The 9,846-nt window shown below is 38.6% G+C and overlaps 1 protein-coding gene across 10 annotated transcripts in view; it reads left to right on the top strand.

The window, feature by feature from the left end:
• Window positions 1-260: 260 nt before the first annotated feature.
• The window catches only part of RALGAPA1 (Ral GTPase activating protein catalytic alpha subunit 1), a 135,102-nt gene continuing 125,516 nt past the window's right edge, over window positions 261-9,846 (top strand). For 9 of the 10 annotated variants that reach the window (XR_003572914.1, XR_003572913.1, XM_027899068.1 and 6 more), the window contains exon 1: window positions 261-582. Coding sequence is in view for 8 of the 10 variants with exons in the window: in XM_027899068.1 (XP_027754869.1) it covers window positions 477-582 (106 nt within the window). In the remaining 2 variants the exon portion in view is untranslated. Of the gene's footprint in view, window positions 583-3,010; window positions 3,124-9,846 lie in introns of those variants that run through there. The other variant, XM_027899066.1, reaches the window with a different exon arrangement.

Raw genomic sequence — 9,846 nt, 5'->3', positions numbered from 1 at the left:
CATTTTACTTATAAACAGTTAAAGTAAATTTTCCTACACCAGTTACTGTTGCCGAGTTGCGCAGAGAACCCTGCAGCGGGCCGTGCGATGTCCCCCTCCTGCTCCTGCTCCCCATCCCGGGCCTTTGGAGCCCAGGCCCGCGCCCCAGAGGTGCGCTGGGCAGCGCCGCCGTGACGTCAGGGCGCGGTTGCCATGGGGACGCATGGGGCCGCACCTGACGGCTGTCGTGAAGCCGCGGGCGGAGGGCGAGGGGAGGCAGCGGGGGTAGCGCAGGCTCGGCCCGGCCCCGAACTCGGCTGCGCGCCGTGCCCTGCCCTCCGTGTCGTGCCCTCCGCCCTCGCCGCGCCGCAGCCGGAGTCTGAAGGAGGAGGCGGCGTTGCCGCCGCTGGATATGTAGGGGCCCCGGAGCGGGCGGATCCGGAGGCCGCTGTCTGCCTCTGGAGCGCGGGGCCGGGGCCGGGCTCGGGCCCGGCGGGATGTTCTCCAAGAAGCCGCACGGCGACGTGCGGAAATCCACGCAGAAGGTGCTGGACACCCGCAAGGACCCGCTCACCCGGCTCAAGCACTTGCGTGTCCTCATCGGTGAGGCGGCCGGGAGGGGGAAGGGAGCGGCTCAGCGGGGTCCGCGGGACTCGGCGCAGGGGGGACCGGGAACGGGCAGGGACCGGGCTCTGGGCCGGGAGGCGGGCCCGGGGCTCCGCTCCGGCTGGAGACCCCACCCGGCGGCCGGGTGCAGACCCCGAGCCCGGCACAGCGGGGCCTTCGAGATGTGCCGGGGGCCCGGGATGCTCTGCTTCCGCTGTTCCACCGAGATACGGACGTTTTCACCCTGTCTGAAGGTGGAATTCCTTTGGCAGCTGTGGAAGGAGGCGAAAAAATGCTGTGCTTACACTGTGAATTATTCTCTAAAATACATAACTGCTGGTGCGCATGAATAGAAGCGGCTGTTGAGCGCAAATGGTGCTGTGACTCCTTAATCCATTTCCCCTGCATTCTTGCAGTAACAATTTTATGTTTGTGTACGTTTTCAAGGTAAGAGCTACAGCAGTAAGTGCTCACTCGAGTTGATGTGGAGGAGCATCCATACAGGCAGCCTGAAAACACAGTTGGTCAAGGAGGGCAGGCAAATCCTTAAGTACCACTGCAGTTCAATGGGAACAGCCACTGAACCTGACCAGTGAATTGGCAATTGTGATTATATGGAATAATTTCCTAAAAAAATTGTGGAAAAAAGCTCCTAGAGTTAAGCATTACAAAATATCTGTTAGCTGCATGTGTTTGTAAAAATTAAGGTAATTGTCATCAAGCTGCCCTTGAAAAAAGAAGTTTGCTCCAGAGTGTCTTTTGGGCCCTTCAGTTCTGTAAATCCCTGTGTTTCTTCTGACAGTTTAACAACGCTTGAGCAGGGTTGGGTCAAGGGCAACTGCATTCTGTGTTTAGCACAGAATGCTGAATGGATTATTTTGGGTTCTGTCCACAGTCTGGTGATATTTATGTACCTTGTCCTCTGAAGCTAGATTCTTTCCTTTCAAAGGAAAATGGCTATTGCTCCCATTTTATATTGGTGTTTGAAGGAGCAGGTGTTCCCATGTTGCACCATCTGCTGCTGCATGAATTATTTTCTGCAACGTAGTAATTATCTAGACTTGAAATGGAGACTAGTTTTGTAGCTAGCTATCTAAGAGCTTGGGTAGTCAGATATCTCCTCTTGCCTCACTCAGAATGCACCACTCTTCCTAACAAGCTGTACTGAGCCAGTGGTGGCTTGCTCTATGTTGATTTTTAGCTGCTTTATCAGTTGAATTTTAAGAGAAAAAAACATCCTAAAGAAAGTAAGTACCTCTCTGAATTTAGGTTTCCCAGCTAAAGTATGTTGGAATATTTCTAGTTTTGCTTTAGTTTACAAAAGACTCTGAATGATTTTGATCTGATCTGTTCTAGGTTGGATGTTTGTTGCTTGCAGTTTATTTTTATGTTTTTTCTTATTATATTATTATTAATAATTGAATACATTCTGTAAGATGAAAGCCATGAGCTCGGTGTCAGGCAGACATTCTTATCTAATCTCAGGTTTCTGTTTACTGCCTGTAAGACAGACTAAATCTGCTGGGGATGTTTTCATATGATGCCCCACCCTCCATGTCTATCTCAGCTGTTGAAGCCCAGCTCCTATAATATCCTTTCTCCAAGTTTGGGAGAATACTGTTTGACTGTGCAAGTAGGGAAAGGTGTAACAATACTCTTCAGTTTGTTTGTTTTGGATACATCTACAAGATTTTGTTATTATGCAAATATTCTTGGGTGCATGAGGTACAAAAACAAGTTCTTTTTTAGGGTGGGGGAATATTTCTATGCGCATTCCTACTGTAGTGCAAGACAAGTGTGTAGCAGATTATTTGAAGTGTGTCTTTGCTGTGATCACCTCCTTGCCTTTTTCCTTGAATTTCTCTACTGCCTAAAGTGGCTTCCAAAACATAAGCTCTATGTCCTTTCTTCTCCAATTGTTTCTTTGACTACTCTGCAGGACCAGATTAAAAAAATTAAGTTTTTTTAGAAGATAGAACTTCTACCTGAGGTGGCTTCTTATGCAGGCACCATCCTGCAGCTTGAGCAGCATAGTGCTGTGTATCATTTTTTCCTCAGTGACAACTGCCCTAGCATAATAATTGCCATGTTTCCATGTATTCAAGGGAGCCAGGTTAGCTATTGGTAACAGACTATCTGAGGGGATGAGAGAGGAAGTCTCAGTTCAGCGTCTTCATGAATAAAAAATAATTTTTGTTTATCGCTGTTAGCTGTTAGCCCCTGCACACAGACTAAAAGAGTATCCAGAAGAGAATTGTCTGCAGTTTCACATCCAGGAGAAGGAGAGAATTTTCTCTTCTTCTTTAATTTACAATCCTTTCAGTAGGCCTGCAAGGTGTATCAGACCAGAGTTTTTTTTTTTCTTGCTGCACTTTTTAGTCCTTGGTTCAGCAGTAATAAACAGACATGGCCTTGGATTCATGGTTAAGATTTGAGAGGAGGAAAGGGAGTATTAGTTGATTTTCCCTCTATTTTATCCAGACATCCAAAACAGCCGTTCTCCACTATGCCAAAATAATGAAATAGTTATGAAAAGAGGTGAGTGCTTGTGAATTCTAGACTGCTGGCTATCTGTTCGCCAAAGAGGAGAAATCTAAAAAATTTAATTATGGTAAAAGATTGAGAATCACATCCTGCAAGGTGATGGTGCTAGTCATAACCAAAAACATTTACAATAATATAGTGACATTGTTAGTAAGGACCAGAAGAGACCGAACAATACCAAAGTACCTAATATGAAGCTAAGTGAATAGAACCAAGGCTGTGACATTTATTTTTAACAAATTAAAAGTGGTGTACATTAAATGGATTTTTTTAAATTCCATCTTTTACAAGATATCTTAACGTGCAGTGAGTTGTATTCCTCTAGGAAAACGTATCCTGTAATGGTGACAACTTAGTTTAAATTTTGTAAAAGATACAAATTAGCCTGCATAAGGATATATAGAAAATTTTGTGTCTTCATAAAGCAGTGGTGTACCATTATACCAAATATAATTGCAGCTTTAGGAGTCTTCTTGCTACAGTCAGTGTTTGAAAGATTTAGGTATGAGAATGACTCAGGTGAGAGCAAAACTTTAATGTGGAAAGATATTGAAAGTTTTAAAATCCCTTTCTATAGGGACAGATTGTGAAAAAGATGTAAACATGTATGAAAAAGACTAGGAAAACCCAATTTGAAATGATGAGTTAGAGTAAAATATTTTTGTCTTGGGAAGCTCTTGAATGCTAGGCTAACAATCAGTTACAGGCGTACTGGGTGAAAATATGGTTTGGGGGTTTTTTTTCTGTTTTTTTTTTTTCCTGAAACTATTTTGTAGATAACTGCTCTTTGCCACTTCAGTGTCCTTTTTCTGTTTAGTTCTCTGATCTGCTTCAGTTTGGCTCTATTAAGCTTTTTTTTTGTAATTCAGGAAGCAAAGAAAATTCTGTGATATCTGGATGACTAATTCAGAATTAATTATATCATTTGTTAAAGTAAATATAATATGTGACAAATTTATGCAAGTCACAGGTGCACGTTTTTTTAGTAGAGGTTAAAGCCTTTAACAGACCTCCAAGTAATATTATTATTGCTAAGAAACACTACGAAAAATTGGAAAGAGATTGAAGTCTCATATCTTGGGACTTAGCAGTCTGTGAATGAAGGTAATCTGCTTTTCATTGTTATCCTGCTGAAGTATATTTCTCGGAACAACTGGAATTATCTATTTTAATAGATTTTATTCTTTTGAGATATATTGGTTTCCTCCCATAGGGAAGTGTTTACCCCACCCCACTCCTTTTGTTTTTTTTTTTTTTTTTTTTTCTTCTCAGTTCTGAGAAGTACTTTTGAATCTCATACAGTTCCATGATGCTGACTTGGTCAGTGTGTGACTTTGTATCAAACTGTGCTACTGTCTTGTTTCTGTACCGTGGAAATACTCTTAAGAGTTGTGTTTACTGTGTGTGCCTCTGATAGAGTATATAGACCTTGAGCGAGATTGTTGAACGGGATTCCCTTGCCGTCTCTATGGCAGGGCCTCAGCCTCTTCAGACGGGAGGCCTTGCTGTAAGGAAGGCTGCCAGCTGCAGTTAGTGCAGGTGATCACTGAAAACTCTCCTGCAGATGAAAGGCGAGGCACATTGTGCACCTTAGTGAATAAGGTATTGCCTGCAGAATGAAACCTGTAATTTTCCAGAAAATATATATATTTTTAGCAGTCCCCAGTCAATTAGTAGCTAATTGCAATTTTGGGGATCATTAGGAAGAAATAATGTGGAAATAATATTGCATTGTTCTTATAATGCAGCACTGATTAATGAGATTTCAACATCAAACTAAAATTTTGATTTTAAAATGGTAGTTTATAAAAGTTAGTTTTAGTAATCTTTCAAACATCAAATCTTACTTGATATCTCCTTTTGTTAAAACACTGCTTTGAGCATTTTGTAAATAATTAAGGCAATTAGGTATGTGACCCTTTTCCTAAGGTCTTACCTTAATTATTGACTTTTTGTTTTGATATCAAATATGTTGTTGGTGCTACCTGTTGAATTTGAGTTTGTCAGAATGTCTAAATATACACATTAAAAAAAAAAAAAAAAAAAAAAAAAAAAAAAAAAAACAACTAATACCTCTGAATATTTAATGATTCCTATGTAATCTTACCATGTGCAAGTAAGTCAAATGAACATACTTGGTTTAAAATTTGCTTATAGAGCTGAATTCTTAAGATAATGATTTTCTTGTTGGGTTGGATTCTTCCCCCCTGCTTTCACATTTTTGTAGAGGGGAAATTACGGGCCTGTAATCTGTTAATCCAGAGCAAAGAAAAAAAAGAAATATATTGCTTCTTGTAAATTACTTTATTTGCATCTGATATCTCAGAACTATACTGCTTTTATCTCTGGAACCATGGAGAGAATACTTGTAAAATGTAACACAAAAAGTACTGAGTATCTCAAGTGTGGGGTTTTTTTTTATTTTATTTTCTTATTTTTGGTGGTTGAGTAGTGCTTTACTTCTCATGTAAGCCATGTCTGAAAGAGAAAACTCAAACTATACTGGACAGAATGAAATGGGCTGTGTTGGACCTAATATATCCATTGTGATGTATTGTTTAATATTAAATAATATACTTAAATAGAGATTGCATTTGTCTACAGAGATTTTAATTTAAGAAATCTATTTCACTGACAGTCAGCCCTAATGCTTCAGCTGGATGGCATTCATTGGTGTTGCACGTTATCAACATCAGTCATAAATGAAAAATGTTTTATGGTTGTTAAAGTGAGAGCAAATGAGAAGCTACAACAAAACTAACTGCCCGGAGTTTTCTTGGAGATAACTATTCCAGAAATTTCTGTGGATGTGCAAAGCTGTATTTTTTTGTAAAAGTTGTAGGGGTTTGGTTTCTATTCTTTTTCTTGTTTGTTTTTCCTTTTCTTTCCTGGTAAATCTAAGAGCAGAGGACAATGTCACTGCTGTGTAACTTATGGATCTGGATGTGGGTTGCATCCAGTTTAAGAAATTAGACTTCATATTCTGTCAACCTTGACTTAGCCCTGACCAATTATGTTTTGGTCAGGAGCAGAGGGGGAAGATTTGCTTTGCTTTAGTATTTTGCTAATGTTGCACTCGACTTGCAGAGTGCAGCAGTGGCCAGGGCTGCTGAATTGCAAGAGTAAGGGCTGGAGCCAGATCAAAGCCCCAGGGTAGACAAAGAGGGGGAAGCTCTGACCACTTGGTTGTGAAGGAAAAAGTTTTTGTGGGTTTAGCTTGTGACAGTTTGGAATGAAAATAAGTACATTACTATGGAAGTGTTTGAAGTTGCTTAAATAAAGGCTTACGTTCTGGAACACGTGTGAATTGTTACGGAAGTATTTCCTAAAAGTTTACTAGTGTTACTCTTCTGGAGGCTGAAAGCACCCTGAGAGAATTAATTAGCTTGGAAAGCTGGCAGCCGCTTCTGCTCACTCCTATAAAGTACTGTTGTAACAGTTTGGTGTAGGTGATGTTCATTGGTGCTGTTAACCTGCTTATTTATTTGGTGTGGTTTTTTTTTTCTTTTGTGTTTTTGTCTAAAAGATGTGATGATTGGGAGTTCAGGCTTGTCTGATGCAAAATAGAAGTCCATTAGGAGATTTAAGTCTGTTCCTTTATCAGTACCAAAAACCTCAAGAACATTTCCTTTGACAAAATTAACTTTTTTTAAAAAAAATTGGTTTTGGTAAATAGCTGTTAGTTAGATCTGAAACAGTTACAATTACTGCAAATGTGAAGGCTTAGTTTAATAGGTTTGCATTTGTTGTCTGTTACCAGGGCTCTTTCACTTTGTCAATCTGTCTCATCCCAGAGCCAGCAGTTGGTTCCCGAGGTTTTCCACTTAACCTTTCTCAATTACATGCTTTTCTATTCGAGGGACAGTCCCTATGTAACTGAACCTCTCTGCTGTTTTGCGGTACAGAAGCCCTTCAATTTTTCAGCATGGAGAATTGAGAATGAGTAAGTTCTATTGTCCAATTTGATTGTACGTTAACTGAAACGGAGGACACTGGGAAACCTCCTGCTTTCTAGTGGCAGCAGTTTGTTACAAGGATTGATACTGAACGTGTCAGTCTATAGCAGCCTCTGCGTTATAGAAATAGATCCAGAAGTCTGGCCCTCTTCCAGGTCATTGTTTGCTGCAGTTGTCATTAGTATTTTGGTTTTGAGTAAGGATGAGGGAAAGTGACCTAAAAGCCAGTAAGCCTTGGAATGAGACAGTATAATGTTTTTGTTATACTATGCGCTTGGACAATTTTATATATAAACATAGTATAAATTCTGAAACTCTTAAAATAGAACATAAAATTAACCACAACCTAATCTGTAATGACTTAGACTATTTTGTTAAATTTCTGCAATACAGTGTGAACTGATGGAGGTTCTTTTCAGAAAAGTTAATGTATGTCTAAGATCTTTTTGGGCTTGTTTTCTTCTTAAGTTCAGTGTTTTGATTGTTTACCTTTAAAGTTCTATCCTGTGCAGAAAGACACTAACTTACATGCTTTATAATATTTTAATTTTGTACAGCAGGCAATCATCTAAATGGTATAGATACATTTCCCTCAACTCACTTATAAATATATATCTGGCTTTGTGAATTAGTTTATAATGATTTGTAGGGTAATACTTAGAAAACAAAATGAACAGGGAAGACAAATTGTGTATAATAAAAGCCACTGAGATCTTCTTAGAATAAAGGATTGGGGTGTTGTACATGTAAACTTGTAAGCTTTGCAAATTCTTGTTCAGGTGATCCTTTACTTTTGCGTATCATTCTAGGTATGATATTCAAATAGTATCCTCCTTCTAAAGTGTACTATTAAGGGTGAATTTTTTTTTTTTAATTGGAATACTTCTCTGAATGGAAATTATTCGAGGTTAAAAAGGGATATGCTAATAAATGAACAATAATAAAAACACTGGAGAAAATGGGTTTACTTTCAGTCAGAACAAATTTTCTGCAAGAAGACTATGACCTGGAATCTTTGCTTACTAAAATGATCAGCATGGACATTTAAGTTTTGAATATTTTACTGAGGTACTTAAAAATAAAGTAACCTTTCAGAAAGTTTTGAACAATTAACCATCAAAAGAGTTGACCATTTGAAAATATAGGAAACAAGTTTCTAAAATACAGTCACACAAGTTGGTAGGAGGGTTTTTTGGTTTGATTGTTGTGGGTTTTTCTCTTTAGTCCTTCTTTGCTACTGCTGCAGTCACGAGGTAGGGAGTAGCAGAACTTCCATATTTCAGTGGGTTTAATGGAAATAGGAACTCCAGTGGATCTGGTACTTGAATGCTCTTGTAATGAGGGTCAAATATCTTAGATAACTAGTCACCCATTTTTAGTTTGGTTCTCTGTTTCATGCATCAAATTAGAACAGAAATCCGTAAGCTGAGTACAACTTCTAAAATTTAAACCGAAAAAGGGAACTTAACTTCTTAATATTGAACCTTGAAAACCCTTCTTTTAGAAGATTTATGGGAGGAAGAAAAGGATAGAAAAGCTGTACTATATCTCTTTGTGCTTAAATGTAACCTCCTCTGTGAAACAAAACAAAAACCCAAACAAAACAAACAAAAAACCCAAAACAAATGAAAACCCACTGAAGGCAGAGTTAGTAGAGCAATCAGATTTGTCCAGTTCTTAAGTTACAGAAAATTATTAAAGAAAAACGAGCAATCAAAGATCCATGCTTCTTGCTCTTCTTAAGCATGAAGAAAACTGTATTTTCTTGGCAAACAGTTTTCTTAAAATACTGGAAATCAGGATTGTGATATACTGGAACTATGCTTTGTTCAGTAGAAACTTTAGTTTTTACATCGTTGGAATACAGTAATGTCTCATTTTCCCATCTCACATTCTGAGGAACTTTTCCAACTATTTCTTATGGTGCCAGATCTATTTCTGAGTTCTTCCCTCCCATTCCGGACATAGAAACAAGAACACGAAGAGTACATTAGTTTGTTTGTATTCTTCTACCACAGATCATGTAACTAAGTTCTTTTTTAAAAAAAATAAAAAAGGAAATGCACTGGAAGTTATGGAGTAAAGCCCATTTCTGTTTAATCCTACTTTACCTAAAAACAAGGCTGTCTCTTCTTAAAAAGGCAGAAAATACTTAACTAGCTAAAACAGAGCCAAAAACTAGCCAACTTCTTGCAAATTCCCAGTTCAAGGCTCTTTGAAAAGGATACGCTGCTTGTAGAGGAAATTGTTTTTACCTCTGTACTGTGTGCAACATTTATGATACTATCTATCAGAAGAACAACTGTATTTTCCCTCCCTTAGGAGGAAACCTCTTTTTCAGCATTAACAGAAATAGTTTGTGGGCTTTTTAAAAAGTATTATTTTCACATAATGAAAGAACAAAATTCCCATTGAATAAATTGTATTATTTTCTTCCATCTGGTGCATTAGAGTTTATTGCAAGAATTCAGTTCTTGGTAACTGGTTTGAATTTTAAAAACTTGCTTTTGATTATGTTATCAAGTGTGATCTTAGGAAAAAATCAGAGAGAAATGCATTAGCTACAGGAGTTACGAAATCAAGGAATTTTTTACTTTGCCTCCTACTCTTGCAAGTTATAGCTGTATTCTGAAGGTATGCTTTTAATGTTAATTGAATGTTAGTGGTAATAGTACAAGTCTACCAATGCTTCTCCAAGCATTTTCTGAAGTCATTGACACCACATTTTTCTTGAACAAATAAAGACAAAATAAAAATAATT

The sequence above is a fragment of the Empidonax traillii genome, unplaced genomic scaffold (assembly GCF_003031625.1).
Source record: "Empidonax traillii isolate 1590-97213 ecotype Southwest subspecies unplaced genomic scaffold, ASM303162v1 scaffold636:size371350, whole genome shotgun sequence".
NCBI classification, from domain to species: Eukaryota; Metazoa; Chordata; class Aves; order Passeriformes; family Tyrannidae; genus Empidonax; species Empidonax traillii.
This window is presented reverse-complemented; position numbering and strand designations above follow the sequence as displayed.